General features: G+C 46.4%; 1 protein-coding gene and 1 pseudogene across 2 annotated transcripts in view; both read right to left on the bottom strand.

Annotated features, from left to right (window-relative positions):
* Positions 1–1,498: 1,498 nt before the first annotated feature.
* The window catches only part of LOC147614208 (uncharacterized), a 42,863-nt gene continuing 18,932 nt past the window's right edge, over positions 1,499–25,429 (bottom strand). Inside the window, exons 5-7 of one of the 2 annotated variants that reach the window (XR_015263021.1) lie at positions 2,406–2,489; positions 2,142–2,282; positions 1,499–1,785 (exon numbers count right to left, since the gene is read on the bottom strand). Coding sequence is in view for 1 of the 2 variants with exons in the window: in XM_086780424.1 (XP_086636550.1) it covers positions 2,244–2,282; positions 2,406–2,489 (123 nt within the window). In the remaining variant the exon portion in view is untranslated. Of the gene's footprint in view, positions 1,786–2,031; positions 2,283–2,405; positions 2,490–25,429 lie in introns of those variants that run through there. The other variant, XM_086780424.1, reaches the window with a different exon arrangement.
* LOC147614209 (uncharacterized) lies at positions 22,885–25,004 on the bottom strand (annotated as a pseudogene).

Below are 25,429 nucleotides of genomic sequence, written 5' to 3'. Positions count from 1 at the left end.
TGTGTAGAGTACCATCTAATAGTGAGGCTAATAGCTTCCTTGCAAAAGCTCCTAGACTGGATTTTATTTTTATATAATGTAGTAAACAAGAAGAGGCTCTCCTCACAACAAAGAAGATTGGAGACATTCTAGAAGCCCTTGATGGAGTAGAGAAACATTAGGAGGCAAACAAAATAAAAGAAAGAATTTGGTACATGGTGATAATGGTATAATTACATAGTGATAATGATATAACTAGTGTAAATTTGGCAAAGTTTTTGCTAGAGAGAAAGCTTGAGAGGAAATTTGTATGTTAACCTCAAAAAAAACTTCTCTAAACAACTCTAGCTAGAATATGAGATAATTCTCTCTATGGATTACCAAATACTTAATTAAGACTCTAATACCTCTCTCTATGGATTAGTGGCTCACCAAATATACTATAAAATATTCCCGAGAATTTCACATCAGGCATCAAAAGGGAATCATGTTTTAATAAAAAACTACATAGAAGAAAAAATCTTTCAATAGACTTTGCATTGGCACGATGCACTCATGAATAGGAGAAGTCCATAGATACACGTAAATATATTCCTCTTTTTCAAGGAGCTTCCAAAGGTTGGATAATTTATCATTTTTGGCAAAGGTGGTGTAATTTCAAAGGCTCAAATAAAGTGTTGCATTTATTATCAATAAATGCTTGCAATTGGGTAATAAATCAAATAGGAGACATAGAGAAGGTGAATAGAAATACATGCGATGACCATTTGCTCCTTTTTTTTAATAGTTCCTCTCGGAGTAAATACATAATGGTGCATGCCATCTTTGCAATTAGGCCAACCCACATGCACAGACTTAAAAGGAAACCCGTTTTTTAGATTGTGCATGGCAACCCTATCTAAATAGTCAAACCATAGGAGGTATACCCACTCTTTTTTACTAGATTATGCATTGATCAAATATTTATAGCAAGAAAGAGTGAATTGAAATGTTTACCTATAGAGGGAAGTGTATTTCGAAATTAAGGATCCTCCACCCACCCACACCCCACCACAAACCACCAAAAAAAAAAAAAAGGAGTTGTACAAGAGTGAATTGAATGTTTACCTCTAGAGAAAAGCCTATTTGGAATCACAAAAAAAAAAAAAGGATGCCTCCCCCCTCCCCCCCCCCCCCCCCCCCCAAATTCCCCTTTCCAAAAAAAAAGGCAAAAAAGTTGAAGGGAGTCAAGAAGGCAAAAAGGGAAGAGAGAGAGAGAGAGAGAGAGAGAGAGAATGTGTGTGTTCTATTAATGTCTACAAAAGACCAAAGGGTCTTTGAGACCAAAAGTCTTACAATGTGTCCTAAAAACATGATTAAAACAACCCAACTACAACTGTGAGAAGTACAATATTACATTGATTAAAACATTTCAACTAGGGAGCGACCCATAGTGTCACATGCACGAGAGATATTACTAGTAAGTCCTCATGGTCCTTGGCCTTCCCATGCTGCAATTTACAAGAGTGAGAGAATCTAAAAGAAAAAGATTCAAGCTACTTTTCTTACTCCACTGCTCCATAGGTCCCTGCATACAAGGATACACAACCACAGACTAATTTCAACTGGATCAAGCTCTTTTGGACCCTATTGATATTCACTGATGCTATGCTTTCATGTTCTACTAGATCATGTTCTTTTGTGATCAAGAGGCAAGGCTGATTTTCACTCACTGTTTTATTGCTTTTTGCATGATTGGGCCTTTGGACATTGCACTAAATTCTCTAACTACGGGTGCAAGTTCAAACCCGACACCTAAAATAAAACCTTGGAAAAAGAAAAATAGCCAAAGTGTAAATTAGGAGAAGCCAAATCAATCTTAATTATTAGAAAATTCAACTTTCAGGAGCCCTAGACAACCCTTAGCTAAACTTATTGCTTTTAATTATCTAGCTTTCAATGCGTCAAGCTTCATTTGGATTACTTTTGTGTCAGGATATATCAAGCTCATAGGTGCTGACCACTTTCTTAAAGAACCCTTTTTTACCAGGTTATGCATTAAAGAAAAGCACATTTGAGACAAGAAAGAATGACTTGAATTGTTAACCCCTGCAACAAATGCTCCTATGGAAGTAACCCCAATCATCATCACAAAATGGGCTGCTTAGCTCATAATACACGACCTTAGGAACATCATGAAGACTTATATACATTCTTGCATATTGGCTAAAGAGCTGCTGCTGCAAAGGAAACAAGAGAGCATTTTATGACAGGTATAGGCCAATTCATTGTTCTATAGCTTCGGAAAAGGCGCCATCATCATTCTGCACATGCCACCAGCAATCACCCTGTTTAGCTGCATTATGTAGTAGAAAAACATAACAAATAGGATAGTCTTTTACTATAACTCCTGAGCCCTTATGGGGCATCAAAGTTGGTAGTCTTACAATAGAGAGGGATTGTGAAGGTTGTTGATTAGATGCATGTGGTGTTGTGATCTGTTGCCCGTGGAAACTTAAGTCTTCCTCCACCTTCAAATAAGATACAACATAATGATTATCTACACTACATAGCCGGAGCATTTCACACACACACATGCCATGCATGTGCCCAGAGACACACAGAAACAGAGAGAGGAAGTTTTTTTTTTTTTTTGGGGGGGGGGGGGGGGGGGGGGGGGGGGGGGCGTGGTGCATGGGGTCGGGGCTTTCTTGAAAACACTATGCTGAGGATGAGTTTCCCTGCATCCTAGATTCTCAATATTTCCACGTTCTACTAACAGGCACATCACAAGGTGCTACCGAATACACCGCATGCAAGTGAGCATTTCTCCATCTCTCGTTCAATTTGTCAAGGATGCCCACAGCACCTTCTCTTTTCCGGTTCAGGATACAGGTCTTTACAAGTTGCAGCTCCTTCTCTTGAGTCTTGAGGGAAACATAATTAATCATATGATCCTTTGTAGTAATAACAAAGACCTCAAAAGCAAGGGATTAACTCCAAGAAATCTTGCGGCTTTTGATTGAGGGCCTTGTTCCTCCCTGCTAAGAGCAAGGAGACCAGTCTTCAATGCATTCTGAGGGGTACCACCATGAAATACTTGAGCTGCCATGTTGGGGTGCCGCTATATCCCGCATTCATAAGAGGTTGACATGTTATTAGCTTGCCAAGTGGCAGTTAATTAGGAGATCCTCGCCACAATGTGGTACTATTGCTGGAGAGGAGAGTCCTTAGCCAAATTCCATCATAGTGCGGGTTATTCTAACCCTAATAGGATTTCCATGTGTGTGGGCCTTACATTGGTCTTAGAACCTAACCTGATGGTACAAGGCTTAAGGAACTCTGGAGGGATGGAGATGCAAACTTCAAGCCAAGGTCTCCCAAATTGGCCAAGGGGCTGGTTCCCAAGACCTCCAAGGTCCACATGGGTGTTTTGACCCAAAGAGAATTCAGATGGTGTTGTTGATGGGAAGGAATTTTCATCAAAAAGCAGAAGTTTGCATGATAAGTTATTGCTTTTTGTATGTTTTGGTGGTTTGATCGACCCATGACCCAAGAGAACATGTTCATGCTGGTCTACTGTAACGCAGTGGGCATGTATCAAGAAACCAACCCCCGCTTATGCCTTATGCCTAGCCTATAAATGTACAACCAATCCAATCAGCCACTTTCTTCGCGACAGAATCTCTCACATGTGAACCAAACAAATGTACCTCTCCTCAAAGCTATACGGCCAGTCAAACCAGCTCTCAAATCAGCCCTAAAACTGTACAACCAGCCCTAAAAAGCACTCAAAAGTAATCACTTTTGCATGTGGAGCCCCTGAAAGTTGACAACCAGCCCTGGATGCCGTTTATATGCAAACACTCAACCCTACAAAGCCCCTGGAGCCCTTCGTACTGAGTTTCTGTCAAATCTTCGAAGATACAAGGCAGACTCAGCCATAATGAAGCCTAGCACTGAGGGAAGTAGCAAATAGAAAGAATTAGTACAGAAAATAAGTAGTTGATAGGGCAAATACACCGCTAAAGATAGAAAGAATAAGCACAATATCAACTGGCCGCAACTCGGACGAAAACTTCAAAATGTGAAATCTGCTATATGACTTCCTACCAATAACAAAATAAGCCTCAAACTGATGAATCCATGAGTACATACTTGTATGGCCGAGTTTATCATTTTGCTTACTAAAATTCACACGATCATAAAGGTGAGTCGAAGAAGTGGCCAGTATTGTCCTTGCATCAAGGGTTGCAACGCAGAAAAGTGCTATGTGGTTTCCGTGTGTACGTGCTTGACTCGGCCTACAAACGTATGTTCACAATTCCATGTGCCATCGTGTGTTCCTCATGCGCGGCCGCTTGTGTTTGAAGCTCTAACTCCCGTACCTGTAACTCATGTATGCATGAAATTGAATATATACTGAAAATAGGAAGAAAGAAAGAAAGAAAGTTATATTAAATGTCTTCAAAAGGCCCAATGGATCTATGAGACCAAAAGTGGAACAAGAGTTCCACGTGGTTCTAGGGCATGAAAAAAAGACTGACAAACTAAAAAAAACTCATACAAAAAGATAGACTAGTTGTAGGTCTTCCTCATCATCATAACTAGTATGAGCATGGTGTGCACTATGGTGAGTGTTATTTCACCATGCCTAGGGTTAGGCTCATCAGATGATGATGATGAAGAAGAGAAGCCTGCAACACCACAAAAGGGCCATATTCTAAATGGGTGAAGCAACTTTTGGATGGGAAGGCTCCGCTGGCAATCAGCAAAGAGCCAGCAGTTGCTTGTAGATCCAAGAGAATAGAGGAGCAAAAGGGGCCTCTGCTCACATTGTCAATATGGCCCTAAAGGGGCTAAGATAATGAAAGTAAAAGAGCCAACCACCTTGGAGGAAGCATTAGCAGATCCGAGCTAAAGGGGGGCCATGGAGTCGGAGTATGACTCAATTTTGAGTCACCACAAGTGGGATCTTGTGGATGGTCCTGCAAAACTGAAGGTTATTGGCACAAAGTGGGTTTGGAAGGCCAATTACAAGTTTGATGGTACATTGGATAAGTACAAGGCAACGCTCGTGGCAAATGATTTTGCATAGGTCAAAGGGTTCGACTTGAGAGAGACATTCGCCCCCACAGCTAGATTGACCACTATTCATAAAGTACTAGCCTTGATCACTCATGAAAAGTGGCCAATATTGCAAATGGATGTGCATTGTGAAGTCAGCATTTCTAAATGGCCATCTCAAGGAAGAGGTTTATGTGGTGCAGCCACTCAAGTTTGAGATACCCGGTTCAAAAAACAAAGTGTACAGACTCCAGAAGGCATTTTATGGGCTGAAACAAGCCCCTTGGGCATGGTACCAGCGGGTAGATGCTTTCTTTGCAAGTATTAGTCTTTCTAAAAGGCCGTCGGATGTAAATTTGTATATTTTCTCTGAGTAGGTGTCATGTGCAAGACATGCAATGGCTGAACTCAGAGGCTATTCCTGAAGGGCAACAAGATAAAGACAGATCAGAACCAAACTATGGAGCTTAGGTGTCTGATTTGGCAAAGGAGTGAACTGGTGGAGGACATGGTGAGCTGTCAGCCAACACTTGATGTTGGATTATATGTCCTGGACCTGGCCGACCAGCAGTCAGCCAGTCCATGGGTTCTCTCCCAAGCCTATAAAAGGCACCAAGGCTCATTGTTGTAGATCATTCAACTCCTTATGAGTTGGGTGATAGACTAGGACCATAGAGTTAGGGTTTCTACCTTTTCCAGAAGGCAGCCTATGGCTGCAAGGACACTTGTAACTTTTTGTACTATATGATATACTGAATTCTCAGCTATCTCTTTCTCTCCTCTCTCTCTTCTGTTTGCGTTTTTGCATCAACTTGTTCTCAGATGGTGTTTAGGGTTGAAAGAAGACTCCCAAAGCTTCCGCGTGTAACAGAAGGGCAAGTACATGATCATTGTCCTATATCTGGACGACCTCATTTAATGGGAAACCATGAAGAGAAGATCCAGCAAACACGAGATGTTAAGTTCAAAATTTGATATGAGAGACCTTGGACTTCTGCATTTCTGTTAGGTGATTGAGGTCTAGCAAGAGTCACATGGAATCTTCATTTCTCAACAAAAGTATGCATGAAAGTATTTGGCATGGCTAAGTGCAAGTCAGTGGTTGCACCAAGGAGCTTGTGATGCACCTACAAGTATGCAAGGCACAACTAGACATCAGATAGCAACTGACATGCAGAGTCGAACAACGCAAAGGGTCGCAATGAGGACGTGGCTCGGTATATTGTGCTTCCCTGCCCCACCAAACCCTTACCTCATCCCTTGGTTATTTGGGGTATATTGTGCTTCCTTGCTCCACCAAACCCTTACCTCATCCCTTGGTTATTTGGGGTATATCATGCTATTGTGCTTCCTTGCCCCACCAAACCCTTACCTCATCCCTAGGTTATTTGGGATATATCGTGCTATTGTGCTTCCTTGCCCCACCAAACTGTCATGTGCATCCCGCACTTGGATGCCACGTAGACATTCTGTACAGAAGGTGCAGGACCTGGGATGGTGAACTGGTCCCATGTGAGCCCAGTCCGGGACGAGTCAGCCAGGGATCCATCACAGTCGTCCGAGGTCAGGTGTGCATTGTCATGCACATGAAGCAGTGCCAGTCCGCGCTGTGAGTCTCCCTCTGGAATGATGTCAGATGTGCTGAGTATCTGGTTTGCAACTGGATGCCAGGCCTCTGTAGGCATGTAGGTTGCATGTAGAGATGGGGCCAGCCCATAGGGCTACCCCGGTGTGAGGATTTGCATTTGCACTTGTAGAATGGGCATGGGGGAGGTATAGAACCATCCCCAAGGGGCCAGGATGGCCCACTTTGTGCCCACCAGCCATGGCTTGGGCTGGAAGGGCTGTCGGCCAGCCCTAGGGCTGCTGGACAGGCAGCCGACAGGGTTAGAAACCCTATCCAGCCAGTCGGCCAGGTGTGGGGGGCAGCCCCACACCCATGCGCATGGTGTCCAGCAGTTAGGAGGCTGTCCCAGAATATGTGCGCAGGCTGGACAGCAATTAAACAAGTGTGAAACCGTTTATTAATTAGACTCAGTCGTGGATGCTCCCTGAAGCCAGCCGACTGCATAAAGTAGAGGGTATAAATACCCAAGTCATAAATCATTTCACTGATCTCATAATTCACCAAGAGCATCAAGCATTCAAGGGCCAGGACAGCCAAGGGTTTGCTAAAGCTAAGGGGTGAAGGACTGAAGGTCAAGGGCAGGTTTACCCGCCAAGAAAAGGTCAAGTACTTTGTATTTGTTTCAGATTTACATCATTCTAATAAAGCAAATACACCATCCGTGGTGGGGGCCCTACAGAGGGTAATTGGGACCCAATACTGTGTCCTCTCCATCTCCCCTTTCTCTCTCTATTTTCTCCACATCGTCTTTCAGTTTGTGCGTTAATTCCGTCGCGAAAAGAGTGCTGTTTTCTGAGTTTTGAAGTACCGATCCTTCTCCGAAGCTTCCGCATATTACAGTGGTATCAGAGCTCACTTCAAGGACGAAGATTCAGCAAAGAAAACCAGAAAATTTTTTTCGCTCGTGTGGTTGGTTTTTTAGACGCCGGTGGACTACCCCTTTCGGAGTGACTCCTGTCCCTCGAAGGACGGTTGGTTTTTAGCCTCCGGAAGCCTCCGGAAGTCTCCCACACAAATAGTGGATGGTCAGATTGCGTTCCGGAAAGGAACTGCATTTTCCCGCTATGGCGAACTTCGGCGACGAGAGAGAACCAGAACCATGGGACCAGCGTGCACCAGGCAGCCCCGCTAGGGCACCCGGCTTGAGTGTACAAGACATATTCTAGCAGACGATGCGAGCAATCGCAGACCAGACAACCAAGTTGGATGAGCAGAAGGCGCGGATTTTGGCTCTGGAGGAGCGTTCTCGCTCTCCAGCGTCGCGTTTTCCATCTCCTCCTCCCTCTCCTTCCGTACCCCAGATACCAGATCCTCGTCACAGGGACCCTCTCGAGGGGTCACAGCCGCAGCCAAGCTCCTTGCTTGAGATGCAGATGCGAGCATTGGAGATTCGACAACGAGAAGACGACGCCATGCGACGAGTGGAACACGAGCGTTACCTCCGAGCTTTGGACGCCAGATTGACACCGGCGGCGCCCTCGAATCATTTTCCCGAGAAAATGAACTTCAGTAAGTATAATGGTAAAGTCGATCCCACTACTCTGTATTCATGGTTACATCAATTTGAAGCTTACTTTGCCGCAGTTAGGAAATCAGATATTGACAAAGTGATCTTAGCCAGTTGGTATTTGGAAGGTGAGGCCATTCCTTGGTGGACTCAGTGGGCTCATGCCCACACCAGATCAGGTATGGCAGCTTATGGGTGGGACGAGTTCGTCCGTGACCTTAAGCAGTGGTTTTTACCGCCCCACTACCTTGAGCGACTCGAAGACGAGTTCAGGGGTGCGCGTCAGAATGCGCAACCAGTCCTTCAGTTTGCCAATAGAATTTCGACCTTGTGTCTACAATTAGGCTTATCTGATACGGACAAGAAAGGGCAGTTTTTGTATGGCCTGGACACGCAAATCCAATGGGAGGTGCGTATGTTTAGACCAGCCACCTTTGAGGACACACTCTCGCTTGCGCAGAGTGCAGAAATGAAACACAATGGTGGCAAGCCCAAAACTTCCCAGCCGGCTTCTCCCAAGGCTAACGCCTCAGGGGGCAAAAGCCAGAACCAGACGGGGTCTTCCCCAGGACAGAGCCCGGGAGCCTCTGGCTCCAAGAACTCGAACAATGCGTCTAAGCTTACTCCAGACCAGAAAGCGGAGGCAGGCAAGACAGGTGGCAAGTTGAGTGCTGAGGAGCTTGCTCAGTACAGGAAGGAGGGTAGATGTTACTTTTGTCACACAAAAGGACATACTTCTCGGGATTGTCCGAAGAAACCTCCAAAGGCCGCCGCCGCCTCCACAGCTTCCGTGGTGAGCACAGCTCCCACACAGACCCCAGTGGCTACCCCTAGTTCTTCAACCCCCGGTGCTTCAGTTGGAGCAATTATTAGCCGGGAGCTCGAAGATAAGCAGAAGGGTGCCCATGACCAGGAGTATGAGCGCAACGAATTGCTCAAGTCCTTTGGCTACATAGGTGGCCAGAGAGGAGTCGTCTTGTTTGACAGCGGCAGCACGGAGGATGTGATCACGGAAGAGGCCGCTAGGCGTGCCCGTTTCGAGCTGACTCCGGTGGACAAACAAGTTGAGGGTTTTGGCACAGGTATGACAACGAGCGTCAAGTATGAAGCTCTAGGTGCTAAGTTAGTCATTCAGGGCATAGAGTTTGTGCGTGACTTTATGGTTGCCCCTCTTGTAGGAGCAGACATAATTTTGGGTATCCAGTGGTTTCACAAGTTTCTCCCAGATGTCAAGTGGGACAAGCACACGTTCCAGATCGATCGGAATGTGTCAAACACCCCTGTGACCATTAAGTGTGAGCCAGGTATTCCAAACTTTCCGCTCATAAGCCACTTGCAGGCTAAGCGAGCAGTCAGGAAAGGCGCACAGTGTGCGATGATTTACATCCAGACAGCCCAGACGGTGGCCAGTGCTTCCGAGAAGTACTCGGTTCTCCATGAAAAGTTCCAGAAGATTTTTCTTCGGGACAGTCTCCCTCCCCAGCTTCCCCCGTCCAGACCGGAGGATCACAAGATTGACCTCCTCCCAGGCTCGGACCCCCGAGCAAGTTTCCATATCGCCTGTCTAAGGCAATGGAATCGGAGTTGGACCGCCAACTCCAAGAATTGTTGCAAGCTGGCTTCATCCGCCCCAGCGTGTCGCCATTTGCAGCACCGATCTTATTTGTCAAGAAGAAAGATGGGTCTTCTCGGTTGTGTGTCAATTATCGTGCACTCAACAAGCTGACTATCAAGAGCAGATTCCCGATGCCTCGAATTGACTATATTCTCGAGAGGCTGAATGGAGCTAAGGTGTTCTCTAAATTGGATTTAAAGAGTGGGTACCACCACGTTCGGATTGTTGAGGGGGACATCCCCAAGACAGCTTTCCGTACAGAACGGGCCCACTATGAATTTGTGGTCATGCCATTTGGTTTGACGAACGCCCCAGCTACATTTAACCGCATGATGATGCGTATTTTCCGGGAGTTGATTGGAGTGTGTGTGTTCATATTTCTGGACGACATACTCATATTTTCAGCTACAGTTGAGCAGCATGACATTGATGTGGAGAAAGTCCTTAAGTTGCTGGAAAGCAACGAGCTCTATATCAATGAAAAGAAGTCAGAATTTTATCTGTTCCAGGTACATTACTTGGGATATATAATCAGTGCCGAAGGCATTCGACTTGATCCGGCTAAAGTGGCCGAGATTGTTAACTGGGAAGTACCTCAGACTGCTTATGACATTAGATCATTTGTGGGTATATGCCAGGCATATTCCACCCACATTGACAAGTTTTCTGATCTCTCGGCAGACCTCACCGATCTGCTAAAGGGAGTGAAAACAAGGAGGCAAAAGATTCGAATGACTCCACGAGCGTTGGAGGCATTCCAGAACCTCAAGGTGGCTTTGTCAGAAGCGCCTTGTTTAGCCCTTGCCTCGTGGGACGAACCATTTCAGGTGATCACCGATGCGAGTAACATCGCAATTGGAGGTGTATTGCAACAGAATGGTCATCCAATAGCTTACATGTCTCGTAAGTTACTGCCCGCCGAAAAGAACTACTCAGTCTATGATCGTGAACTCCTAGCAGTTATTCAGGCCTTGAAACATTGGAAACATTTCCTGTATGGCCGTGACTTCGAGGTTCGCACTGACCATCAGGCATTGCGCTGGATTCAGACGATGCCAAGTGCACAGTGGAGTGATCGACAACACCGCTGGAGTCAGATATTCCAGCAGTTCGGTGGAATGATTGAGTATCTTCCAGGAAAGGCCAATCCAGTGGCCGATGCTCTGAGCAGGAAGGGACAAGTATCTGCGATTCAGACCACTAGACTTGACCTTGTTGGTACTGGACTAGAAGACATGAAGCACACGTACGCGGATTCCGAGGAATTCGGTACACAGTGGGAACAGGCATTGGATGCCACAGGACCATGCCATTTTTTGATACGCGATGGTTGGCTTTACTACAAAGGTCGATTGTGTGTCATGAAATCATTCCGGGCAGCTCTTCTCCATGATGCCCATGACGCCCTTACAGGTGGTCATAGGGGCATGAATTTGACTCTGGAGAAATTAGAACGGCAATACTATTGGCCAAAGATGAGGCGTGATGTGTTTACATATGTACAACGTTGTGACATTTGTCAAAAGGTGAAAGCTCCTCGTGGAAAGAAGATAGGGTTGTTACAGCCTTTGCCAATTCCTGAGGGTCCTTTCCAAGACATTTCGATGGACTTTGTCACAAATCTGCCTCCCAGTCCGAGTAAGCGTAATACACAGTGTTTGACGATTGTTGACAGGTTCAGCAAATTTGTGATGCTTATTCCTTGCAGGGCCAATGTGACCGCCGAGGATGTTGCCCAGCTATTCATTCGGCATTGGTACCCGATTGGTGGGATTCCTAGGACCATAGTGTCAGACCGAGATGCCAAGTTTACCAATCATTTTTGGAGGGCATTGTTTGATAATTTTGGTACTAAGTTGAATTTTTCCAGTGCATTCCACCCACAGACAGATGGCCAGACAGAGATATACAACCAGTTGGCCTTTGATGTGCTGAAGTGTTTATGTCCACGATCAGCAAGGTAAGTGGGAATCGTTTTTGCCTTTAGTTCAAGCTGTTTTGAATGGCTCTTTTTCTTCAGCTATTGGCAGGACTCCATATGAGGCAGCGTTTGGAAGGCCTTTCCAGTCGTTGTTAACCAGGACTTCGTCTTCAGTACCAGAGGCGAACAGAGTGACGGAGTCTTACCAGGAGATCCTAGAGTCCGTTAAAGACAGATTGACTAAAGCGCAAGAGGCCTACACTCGACAGGCCAATAAAGACCGAAGGGACATGAAGTTTTCGGAAGGAGATTGGGTATATCTTCGGATTATGAAGCAAAGATTGAAGCAGGTGGGCAAGCGATGCCCAAAGTTGTCTTTCAGGAGCTTCGGACCATTTCCCATCCGGAAAAAGATTAATGAGGTGTCTATGCAGTTAAAGCTACCTCCGAGTTGGACTATGCACGATGTATTTCATGTCAGTTGGTTAAAGCCATATGCAGGTCCACCCCCTTCAGAGGTCAAAGACGAAGCGGAACCAGACATCATTGATGAAGCAGAAGTAATGGTTCCAGAACAGATCCTTCTGCACCGTTTCAAGCATGGCTCAGGCCGAAGACTACGACAGTTTCTCACGAAGTTTCAAGACCGAGGAACTCATGAAGCGGTATGGCTCGACAAAGACTTTTTCGAAGACTATCCGGCTTTATTGACGGATTATTTGGAGGCTATGCAGCTTCCGTCAAGTTAAGCAGAAGGGGATGTCACGTGCATCCCGCACTTGGATGCCACGTAGACATTCTGTACAGAAGGTGCAGGACCTGGGATGGTGAACTGGTCCCATGTGAGCCCAATCCGGGACGAGTCAGCCAGGGATCCATCACAGTCGTCCGAGGTCAGGTGTGCATTGTCCTGCACATGAAGCAGTGCTAGTCCGCGCTGTGAGTCTCCCTCTGGAATGATGTCAGATGTGCTGAGTATCTGGTTTGCAACTGGATGCCAGGCCTCTGTAGGCATGTAGGTTGCATGTAGAGATGGGGCCAGCCCATAGGGCTACCCCGGTGTGAGGATTTGCATTTGCACTTGTAGAATGGGCATGGGGGAGATATAGAACCATCCCCAAGGGGCCAGGATGGCCCACTTTGTGCCCACCAGCCATGGCTTGGGCTGGAAGGGCTGTCGGCCAGCCCTAGGGCTGCTGGACAGGCAGCCGACAGGGTTAGAAACCCTATCCAGCCAGTCGGCCAGGTGTGGGGGGCAGCCCCACACCCATGCGCATGGTGTCCAGCAGTTAGGAGGTTGTCCCAGAATATGTGCGCAGGCTGGACAGCAATTAAACAAGTGCGAAAACGTTTATTAATTAGACTCAGTCGTGGATGCTCCCTGAAGCCAGCCGACTGCATAAAGTAGAGGGTATAAATACCCAAGTCATAAATCATTTCACTGATCTCATAATTCACCAAGAGCATCAAGCATTCAAGGGCCAGGACAGCCAAGGGTTTGCTAAAGCTAAGGGGTGAAGGACTGAAGGTCAAGGGCAGGTTTACCCGCCAAGAAAAGGTCAAGTACTTTGTATTTGTTTCAGATTTACATCATTCTAATAAAGCAAATACACCATCCGTGGTGGGGGCCCTACAGAGGGTAATTGGGACCCAATACTGTGTCCTCTCCATCTCCCCTTTCTCTCTCTATTTTCTGCACATCGTCTTTCAGTTTGTGCGTTAATTCCGTCGCGAAAAGAGTGCTGTTTTCTGAGTTTTGAAGTACCGATCCTTCTCCGAAGCTTCCGCATATTACACAAACCCTTACCTCATCCCTGGGTTATTCAAGGTATATTATGCTATTGTGCTTCCCTGTCCCACCAAACCCTTACCTTACCTCATCCCTGGGTTATTTGGGATATACTGTGCTAATGTTATTCCCTGTCCCACCAAACCCTTACCCATGAGTTATTTGCGGTATATTGTGCTATTGTGCTTCCCTGCCCCACCAAATCCTTACCTCATCCCTGGATTATTTGGGGCTCATCCCTGGGTTATTTGCGGTATATTGTGCTATTGTGCTTCCCTACCCCACCAAACCCTTACCTCATCCCTGGGTTATTTGGGATATATTGTACTAATGTGCTTCCCTGTCCCTCCAAACCCTTACCTCATCCATGGGTTATTTGGGGTATATTGTGAAATTGTGCTTCCTTGCCCCCCAGCAAAAGCATACCTCATTGTGTAGGGCTGAAATCCCTCACCCGGTCCTTGATCACTTGATACTTGTCATGGATTCACAACCCATTGATTTGCTTCTCAGCATGAAGGTATCCATGGACGCGCAAGCACCTAAAATGAAGGCTTTATTTTCCCGTCTCAACAAGATGGAGTCGGCACCTCAAGTACCTAGTATTCCGGATCTAGAATCTACGAGGGTCCGTGCTTCGAAGCAAGTGTTGGACGATTCCGAGGACGAAGTGGCAAAACTTTCTAGAGGATGATTTTTCACTCCTTTGGATGCAAGCAAGGATGTACTAAATTCACTCCCAGTCCGGCAATCATCATTCTACACCTACACATAGTCGACAAGACAAACGTCATTCGCGTGACCGACAAAGTTTGACTGTATCTCAAGTTTTTCACGTCCAAAAAAGGTGGTCCAAATGCAATAAAAATCATGCAAAGTGCTTGATAATAATTAAAGGATTTAGGAAATCAACTCAAATGTGTAAAATTTGAAAGTTCTTTCAACGTGAAAAACCAATATATGTCCGTGTTTTTCATGCCAAAAAGGTACTTCAAAACTGTCAACTTGTCAACTAAGATAACAACCAACTTCTAGAAGGTGTGGAAAGGGCCTACATCTGTCAAATGACAAAAAGGCAAACTTTTATTGACATGAAAAACCAGAGATTTTCGCGGAGTCCTCTCCACCGGATTCTCCGGACAATTCCCGCTCGCCTTCTTCGACTCGACGTTAGGGGACAATTGGTTTGCCGAGTTCTTCCTCCGTGCCTCGTGAGGAACAAGCTCAATTAATGAAGCTTCTCAAGCCTCCCAAGTTCAACAAGAAGACAGACGGAGAAGTCGTCACCAATTAGACCCACGAGATAGATGCCACGATGGCAGTAGCAGGTGATTCATATATTTTTCAGCTCCATTTGGTGCTTACAACTTTGAAGAGTGCCGTTCTCTTGTGGTGGGAAGAACACCTTAGGTACCACTCCGTGACTTGTTGGGATGACTCGCAAGGCGGACTTGAAGCAATTTATTCTCGTAGATTACGAACGTGAATTGAAGAAACAGTGGGAAGTGTTTTATGCAGAAACATGGCAAATCGATAACCGACTATCTTGCTCATTTCTGGAAGCTTTTGCTAATGCTCCCAAGGACCGTCTCGTGACGAGAGCAGGTTGAGCAATTTTTAGATGGTTTGAAACTGTCTTTGTAGGCAGATATTCATGCACATAAGCCACGTGATCTTTCAGATGCGTTCGTCTTGCTACAACCCTCAAGACGCAGAAGAGTTCCAAGACCGGACTCAACAACATGGGCAGCAAAAAGGCAAAGACAAGGGTAGCCAATGCAAGGCCAAGGATGGTAAGCACAAAGCAAGTGGGGGAGCCTCAATGACTCGCCTCACCCCTAAAGAGCATCACACAAAGATGGTTGCTGGACAATGCTTTTATTGTGACTCCATCGAGCACATCAAAAAGGATTGTCCGGAGATCTTGGAGGAGGCTTCTTCAGAAACCAAGTAGTCGTCCGAGGAGGAGACTTCTTCACAACCAGAGGATGAGTGTGAAGGAAGGAGATGCATGTGTACGCATCTTAGCTTTTTTCATTTCTCGAGTTGAGCACACACCCAGGGTTCTTCATTGCATCAGGCCACAGGTACAAACAAAGCAAGTTTTTAGCCAGGTCTCCGAGGGAGAGTCTTCATTTGCACTCAGTGGAGAATCTTTGGCTTCAGTTTCTGGGGTCATTGAGGAGGACTCTTCTCACCTGTTGTTTGCATTGGGTAGAGTATCTTCAGTGTGTGATGTCATGGATGGAGGCACCACACAAGGACATGTCATCAGATTTACCTTCGTCATGGGAGGATAGGCCAATTGGTGTATCTTCACAGTACACAGATTTCTTGGAGGTTTTACTGACAACAACCAGGGTTTTGACTTCCGTGTATCAGCGAATGTATTACTTGGAGTATGTTCCTAACAACATGGGTGGTTTAGACATACAGGTGCCAAGCAATACTGATGGATACAGATTTGGTGCAACGTTTCTGAGGAGTATGATTCTTAGTTCTACTTTCTTCCTTCAAGGTGCATTGGAGACAATGCATGCGGAGTTTTGCTCGACCATTCTCTAGAATGTTCTTCTCGTGGGCTACTGTAGGATACTCGAGGCTTGCTGTGTTTTTTCATGGACGATTGGATAGATGAAGAGTGCTTGATCATGTGAAAGTTGATCATCCACAGGTTTCTCTGCGGTCTTCGTACTGAAGCCGCAAGGAAGGAATGTGAGTCTTCGCCAATGGACACAAAGTGGTCTCACAATGTTCATGATCTTGGGTATCTTGGATGAGCTTTGCTTGGATCTTTTCCTTTTATGGAAGGGCACTTTATATGGACACCGTGCAACTGAGAATGCAAGTAGGCGAGAATGTGACACACCTACTGTTGGACATGACATCTCCAGCATTTAATCTTCTTCTTATCCCAGTTTATTCCCTCTTTAATGTAGTTATTTATCGGATGTAATTGGATATTTTATCCCACATATTTTAGGCTATTTTAGGCATTTTTATCAGTAGCGGACATTTGTCCTCCAGTCCTACAGGCCAACTTGGTCTTTTGTGATGTATATAAGAACTGGGCATGTTTGCCATATGATTAATTAATCATTTGCTCAAGTGTTGGATCACTCTTGGCTGATTACTCTGTCTTTCCTGTTCTATATTGCTTCCGCTTTCTCTTCAACTATTCTCACATGGTATCAGAGCAGCTGTGCTTCAACAGGAGGACTTTTCAGCTTGCGTTTTTTTTTCTCCTCTGCTCCCTTGGTGGCTGTGTTTTGGAGATCTACTTTGAGCACAAATCAGCGTTTTTCTGGCACTGATTCAGGACTGTTTTTTGCCTCCTGGACAGCACTTCTTTGCTGCATTTTTTTCTCCTACAGAAGTACCTTGTTGCGTTTTTCCTATATATTAGCCTTTTTCTGCATTTTTTCATTCCCAACCCTTTCTCCTTCAAAGGAGGCCCTTCTAGCCATTCTTTCTCAATGTTTACACCCTTCTACCTCTTTCCAACCCCTCACCTAGCTTCTAGGGAGAGTAGACAGCCCCCCGGGTTCCTATTTGCAACTTTTTGCTACCGATTGAAGAGGAGGGTTCTATGGCTTCTACACCAACTGTTATCTCTTCATCCATTCCTCAACTTCCCAAGGAATCAATCTTAGATGGAACCATTTATCTTGATTGGGCACTGCAGATGAAGACTCTCATTCGGTATCATCGGCTATGGGGTATTGTTTCTACTATTGATGCCTCTCCCGATGCTACTTCTCCTCAGGCTGAAATTGATGCCTAGGCTAACAAAGATGCAAGGGCTCATGCCTTTATCTTCTTCAACATGAAACCCTCTATTGCTCATCAATTTGATGACAATGATGAGGAAACTATAGAAGAATTGTGGGATATCATCCAAAGGAGGTATCACCGTGAGAACTCTGCACAAAAGGTAGCCTTGGAGAATCAGCTCTCCAACCTAAAGATTGCCGATACTGCTAACATCATGGATTTTGTTGCGCAGTTCATAACCATTCAGAAACAGTTGGTCTCTTTGGGAAGCAAAGCTACCGATGAAAACTTTGTCAATCGGCTCCTCGCCAAATTGCCCAAGACTTTCTCTGCTTTTTGTGATACTATAGTACTTCTTCCTTCTACTCCTGATCTACATACCATTGTTGGCATGCTTCAGGATAGGCCATGAGAAAGAAGACCAGCCAGGGTACTTTCGAGGCCCTTCTTCACGCTAAGGGAAAAAGCAAATGGGAATCCAAGGTTTCCACGAGCAACAAAGGTGGCCACAAACCTATCAACAATCCCACTCATAAGGACCTTACTTGTCATTATTGTGGTCTCAAAGGTCACATTTAGCCTAATTGTCGCAAGAAGAACAAAGGTGGTTCTACTAAGAAACCCCCCAATTAAATCTCTTCATCCACCAACCAAACTAAAAAATCCTCTTCCACCAAGGAGACTGTCTTCATCGGTATTGAGGAGCTTCCCTCTAACTCTCCTGTTCCTTCCACCTCACGTCTTACAGATTGGGTGGTTGATAGTGGGTGTACTACTCACATGACTCCTGATAGGACCATTCTTCATGACATTCGTCCCAGCTCTTCAACAGTGTCCATTGGTGATGCTTCCAACTTGGAGGCCTCCTTGGTTGGTAATGTGCGACTTAACTCTTCCCCAGGCCAGCCTTCTACCATTCGGGATGTGCTTCATGCTCCCAAGCTCTCCAGCAATCTCCTCTCAATTTTTTCGAATTGCGGAGAAAGGATATGATGTCTACTTTGACAATTTCATCCTTCAAATCATCAACACCAGCACCTTGCAAATTGTTGCCCACCACAGGTATCCAGGAAGGTGGTTGTTATCGATTGAAGGACTTTGGTGGCTCTTTGACTAAGTCACAATCTCATCTACTGCAACTTCTTCATAGCTATCATGCCTTGGTAGCTCATGTGGATACGGATTTGTGGCATGCTCGCTTAAGGCATTTGAATTATACTTCTCTGCACAACTGTTGCCTTTCTCAGCAGAATGGTCGAGGGTCTTCCACCACTGAAACCCTCCCACTCCACTTGTGTGGCTTGTCTTCATGGCAAGCAACACCGAGATGCTTTTCTCACGAGGCTACTCATCGGGCTTCTCATATTCTGGAGTTCATTCATATGGACCTGTACGGCCCCATGCAGACTACTACCCTAGGAGGAGCCAGGTACTTTATGCTTATTATTGATGATTACTAACGCGCGAAGTTTGGGTTTATCTCTTGGCAGAAAAATCTCAAGCTTTCTCCGCCTTCCAAGAGTGGGTGACTTTGGTCGAGACTGCGACCACACAGAAGGTTCAACAAGTCCACTCCAAGAATGGAGGAGAATTCACCTCCAAAGCCTTCCATAATTTTTGCTCACAGAAAGATATAAACTGTCAATTTTCCACACCTCACACTCCTCAATAGAATGGTGTGGTTGAACACAAGAATAGGACTATTCAGGAGATGGCCCGTACCATGCTTTCTTCTTTTGATCTTCCTCCCTCTTTCTGGGGAGAAGCTGTGAGCACTGCTATTTACATCATCAACCGTTCTCCTACAAAGGCGATTTCTCATATGACTCCAGAGGAGGATTTTCCTAGACAGAAACCTTCCATCTCTCATTTCAGGGTTTTCAGTTGTGATGCCTAGTCTCGATCCTTGGTGATTTCTCACGATGTTCACTTTGTTGAGCCCTCAGATGATTCTCACTTTCATCCCAAGCTTACCATCGAGGTTCTTCCTCCTTCCTCGGCCAACCCAACTCCACCACCACCTTCTCCACCATCAACTTCTTTATCCCCTGCCTCTCCACCCCCACTTCCTCCTTCCCCGGCTTCTCCTGTGCAATGAAGGATTGTCCCCAAGATTCCACGATGGCTGAAAACCACTGTTCGTGATTCTAATCTCTCCGATATGGAACTTCATCAGCTTGCTGATTCTTCAACACAATCTTTGACACGGGCACGGAGATTACAGCAGCTTCATCATTCTTGTAACCTCGCCCTGATGAGTACAGTGATACAGTCATATGAGCCTACTACAACTAAAGAGGCTCTTGCTCTTCCTGAGTGGTGGGCAGCTATGGAGGCCGAGATTGATTCTATTGAGAGGAATCGTACATGGGAGCTTGTGGACCGGCCTCTACATCGATAGGTCATTGGGGATCAAGTAGGTCTTTAAGACCAAGTTTCACACTGATGGATCTCTAGACAAACACAAAGCCAGATTGGTTGCAAAGGGGTACCCTTAGATTGAGAGTGTGGATTATGAGGAAACTTTTGCTCCTACAGCCAGATACACCACGATCCGGACAGTTCTTGCTTTTTTGGCTCATGAGCACTAGGCGGTTTACCAAATGGATGTCAAGTCCGTTGTTCTTAATGGTGACTTATATGAGGAGGCGCATGCTGAACAACCTCAAGGTTTTCAAGTTCCCGGACATGAGGGTAAGGTGTATAGATTGCACAAAGCCCTTTATGGTTTGAAATAGGCACCCAAGGCATGGTATGATAAGATTGATGCATTCTTTCTTTCCCTTGGATCCAGAGATGCTTTGCAGACAATAATCTCTATGTCTTTGCTCAGGATGCTTTGCTCTGTTTGATTGTCTGATATGTCGATGATTTATTGATCACTGGCTCACATCTTGCCAAGATTGAGCAGCTCTGCTTCGATTTAGCTCTCACCTTTGAGATGACTGATTTAGGACTTCTCCACTACTTTCTTGGGATGGAGGTCTATCAGTCTTCTAATGGAGTGTTTCTTAGCCAGTACAGATATTTGCAGCAGCTCCGGAGACATTTGGTATGACCGAGTGACATCCAATTTCTTCCAAGCTCCCCTCTCCCCTCTTCGAGAACAATACACAGTACCAAAGGCTTGTTGGTTCTCTTATTTATTTAACTTACACGTGCATAGTTGTCTGGTGTGAAACGAAGGTACGAAAAAATGATACCGATACATAACTTTTAAATTTTGAAAAATAAGTTCGATTGAGATACAATCCACTTTAAAAAACACTTTAAAAATAGATATTTGTACACATTTAGAGATGCAAAGTCTAGAGAAGTTGTCATAAACTAGATTCTAGAAACAAGTTAAAACACTAGTACAAAGAGTCATGAATGGTGAACATATGCGTGCGGCATGCCATAAATAAGAGCCATGGCCCGCGCCTGCAATAGTAAATACAAGAAAGTGTGTAGTGACTAGTCACAACACTAAGTACAAAAATGTCTAGACTAGACTCTAGTCCTTCTCCTCAAAGGAATCACTAGGGGAAGGAATGCCCTCACTAGAGGCGCTCCCATCATCAAAGGCCAACCCAAAACTGCCCTCACTAAGGACATTGCCCTCATCCATTTCCATGACCCGGAATCACCAGAATAGTGGGGGTATATAAGGCCAAAGCCTCATGCTTTTGCTTTCCTCCGGAGTCCGGACCTCATTGCCAAAGAGAGAGAGCTTGAGACTCGAGAGAGCAAGCTTGATTGAGAGAGAGAGAGAGAAATGACATGAAATGTTATATTAACGTCTTCAAAAGGCCAAAGTGACCTATGAGACCAAAGTTACAACCATGTGACATCTGATACACTGTCTAGAAAAGAAAAGAAAGAACTAAGTATCTAGCCCCACAATACATCAGTAGGGGGGGCATTCGGAAGCAGCAACTAGGGAGAGTGGGAAGCTAATGCTACTAGTCAAAATGGGGTACATGAGTACATGGATACATGAATACATGAATATGGGGGAGTACAAAAGTGACAGTGAGTACAACAGTATATGGCTGGAGTCGTAATCATCCTAGGAGCTCTAGCATGGGTCTCTGCCGGATGGCCTGGATATCTGCCATAGTGAGATGCCTAGTCGGACGAGCCCGATGCCTCGCAATGATGCTCTGAATTCTCCGGTGTAGGCACCGTCTCCGATGTGAGGATCCGCGAACCCTCAGGCGTCTAGATCTGCCCAACTGGATAGCTCTCTCAACTAGAGTCCCACGGGGTGCTCGCTGCTGGGCTGTCGGCTGTGTGTCCTCCCGGGTAGTCCCTCTAAAGAAGTCAGTAATCTGTCTCTGTGTGGACTCCCTGCCAGTCGGGCGTCTGCTCCTGATGATGGAATCTCTGAGTCTGCGGATCTCTAGGAGATAAAAACCCAAGCATCGCTGATCACAATAGTCCATGACTCTAGCCAGTGGTCCAAATCCCTCTCTGAAAAGGCAATGGTAGCGCCCTCGAATCTCATAATATGCTGTGCAGCGACAGATGTAGTGCTCCTCCATCTCTGGCTCTATCCAACAAATCTGACAAATCCTGTCCCCTGGAGGTATGCCTCTAAATCTGCCTGTCTCTATCTCTAACTGATGTGAGGAGGTGCGGATCTGCCCAATGGCGCACCTCAATCCATGAGACAGATGGGTATCCATGTAGCTCGGTCTAAGTATAAAGCCATCCTCAGTGGTGCGGAGAAGATGGTCTCTATACAAAGCCATCTTCGTCCCCAACTCCTGTGAGGGCTCTAGCCATGTCCTCCTAGTGTCAAACTGAATGAGGTCCTGTCTGATGACTCTACTAATCTCAGAATGTGTCAAGGTGAGAGAGGGTGCCTCCAGAGAGTACTGGAAGGGTGGAAGTTTGTCTAAGCTGAACCTGTGGAGCTCAAACCAGGATGCTATCTGCGCATACCAACATGAAGTGTCTCCCTCCATGGCTAGCTGATGAGAGGACTCTAAAGCAAGTCGTGCATACCGATGCCGGGGAAGCTCCCAGGTGCTATGAATAACGGACACTGATCTGGCAAGAGCCTCTACTACGATCGGTGGTGCTCCCATCTCGGCTCGGATAATCTCATGGGGTACCGAGGCCTTAGCCCGAATCATCCTAGAGATCATGGACACAAGTGGTCTCTCCATCGATTTCCATCCATCATATGTGCGTCCTGATCGACTGTGACGATCTAGGCTAGGCCCCCAGATCTGTACTCCATATAGCATAGCCGATGTGACCAACGTGTCAAAAAGCCACAGCTTAGTGCGTGGCTCCTGAAACTGTACCTGTGAGCACATCCTCTCTAGACCTCCTAGTGCTGCATATCCTCTAGTCAATCTGGCCTCTGCTGCCCCCCTCATGGAAAATGTGGGCCCAGTGAACACCACTCCAAGATATGTGTATGAGTCAACATACTCCACTGTCTCCTGCCCGCTGATCTCCAGACCCACTGAGCTGTAGTGTTAAACACCATAACCTTGGTCTTACCAAGGTTAACTGAGAGCCCACTGTCCTGTGCATAAGCATGTAAAGTATCCAAGTGCCTCTGCATACCCTCTGGTGAGTCTGCTATAAGCACAATATCATCAGCATATAAGAGCAGAGGTATCCAAGTGCCAGCCAACTGGGCTCCTCTGTCCCCTCGTGTCCCAATATAATCAGAGATCTCATCAATGTATAGTCCAAATAGAGTCGGAGAGAGCGGGCAGCCCTATTTCACCCCTATAGTGGAGTGTACTGGCTGGGAGAGACCCTCTGAAGTCCGCACCTGCCCAACTACTTCTCATAAAGTGCCATAATACCCCAAATGAGCTCACATGGAGCCCCCAAGTCTTGCAGCCTGCGCATCAGTCTAGCTCTGGGCACTGGGTCAAAGGCCTTGCGGAAATCCACAAAGCCACAGTAGATCCTCCTCCCATGTGCTCTGCCCTCCTCAATGATAGCCCTGAGGGTAAAGATATGATCCAAAGTAGAGAATCTCCTCCTGAAACCGGCCTGTCCCCGAGCTCGGACCCCTTGTCTCTCCACCCATCTGCTCAACTCATGCTCAAGAGTAGAGGCATATAGCTTGGCTAGCAAGTGACCAATCATAATGGTGCGGTAGTTAGTCGGCAGGCTCGGATCTCCAGACTTGAGTACCGGCACAATCGTGGAAGTACTCCAAGTCCCAGGAAACCCCTCACACATGGCTCTATTAAACATGAGAGCTAGCAAGTCTGCAATCATATCTCTAGCATGTATGAAATGCTTGGCTACAATGCCCTCATGATCCTGTGCCCTCCCTGTATGCAACCTGTTGATGGTCCTCCTCACCATCTCTGCTGTGAAGAAGGTAGAAGTGGGTGGACAAGGCTCTGGAGGGTTCGGTAGTGGTGGCTGCTCTGGTACTGTGTAGAGGGAGGCTGCATACTCGCCCCATGTATCTGGAGAGGTAATGGCCGGAGGCGGGGGGTGCACTCTAAGCAATCTCCAGGCCTCCCCAGAATCCTGACTCAAAAACAACTGATAGATGTCTCTCTCCAGCCGAGCTAAGAATGCTCTCTTCTTCCGCCGAATGATGGATCAGAAGATGATGCGTGGCTGTCTATATGTAGTAACACCTGTGGCCACCTCTCTCTGTAGCCGGGCTCTGAGCTCTCTACAATCATCATCATACCAACTATTCTGGGGCATGCTCCCAGGACGTGGTCGTACTGTGGGCTGCGTGTGTGGGAAGGCTGTCGTTGCAGCTATATGTAAAGCCTCTGTCAGGATCTGTGTGAGCTCTGCTAATGGCCTGTGTGGATCCTCTGCACTCAACAAGCTGTAGATCTCTGCGGTGTATACTCCATCAGTCTCTCTACAGAAGGTATATCTCAGGTGATAGGAGGACTGCCCAACCTGGCGGGTACTGTAGTGGAAATCCACCGTAAAGGAGAGAAGTGCATGATCCACCATAACTCCGATGGGCCTAGGGCCAATCGCAAAATCCTGGATAGTCGGGATGAAGGTTGGCGAGGCTAAAACATAATCCACTGTGTTGGCCCCATGTCTGTGTGGAAAGCAAGTAAAGCCACTGGCAAGTGGATACCTCTCTAGGCCATTTAAAATGGACAGCCCATGTGCAGTCCCCATCTCCAAGAGGTATCTCCCATACTCAGTACACTCCACCTCAACCTGTGATCTCCGGGTCAAACACATCTCCTCCACATCTATCTCTCTCAACATCTCCTCCGAAGTGTCAAAGAAGGAGGTCTGGTACGGAGCCCTTCGAGCATTAAAGTCCCCAAGTATGATAACATCTCCCTCCCTGGAGAACTCCCATATGTCCTCATCTAGAATCATATATGGAGATTGCCCCTTGGGCGCTGCATAATGAGATGTGCTGGGTGGAAAGTAACATATAGCAATGTATAGGGGTCTACCCTCATCTGCCCTCACTCTGACCCACATGTACCTCGCGCTCTCATCACGGCGCATAACATGGATGAGTGGCTGAAGCTCCTCTCTAAAAAGAACTGCAACTCCTCCGGATCCGCGACCACCATGCTTCGAACGGGCCTCCTGTCTACAAGTCGTCTCCCATCTGTATCCCGCCACTCTGGGTAATGTGCTGCCTGGGGCCTGATGTGTCTCCGAGTAGAAGATGATGTCCCTCTCTCTGAAGCTGTCCTCAAAGGCCCCCACATCCAGTCTCAATGCTCCGTTGCAGTTCCATACTGCAAGTCTCAGACTGGTCCCATAGGTCTCGCACTGTCAGGTGGTGAGTCTCTCTAGTATCACCACTCTGCCTCCTTTGTAAAATGCTAGCTTCCCTTTTTCTCTGGCTGCCCTAATCTCCGGCCTCAAAGATCTGGCGTAGGGAATGTGGCTCTCTGAATAAAATGGGATATCTCTCTCTGATGGCTGTATATGCTCTGCATCTGCATACATAATGCTCCTCACTCTCCACCTCCTCTCTGCACAATCTGCATACCCTCTCCTCTCGGGGGATCCGTGCTGCTCTGCCAGTCTCAATCTCCAATCGGTGTGATGAAACTCTGAGCTGACCAATAGCCACTCGGGAGCCGTGTGGTAAAAAGCCCTCCATGTATCTAGGCCTCTCTATAAATCCATCATCAGTGATACTCATGAAGTGATCTCTGTAGTATAGCATCTTCGGTGGAAGAGGCTGTGTAGGC

This window comes from Cibotium barometz, chromosome 42 (genome assembly GCF_041138505.1).
Source record: "Cibotium barometz isolate CiBa-2024 chromosome 42, ASM4113850v1, whole genome shotgun sequence".
NCBI lineage: Eukaryota > Viridiplantae > Streptophyta > Polypodiopsida > Cyatheales > Cibotiaceae > Cibotium > Cibotium barometz.
Note: the sequence above shows the minus strand (reverse complement) of the source record. Positions and strands in the feature narration are given on the sequence as shown.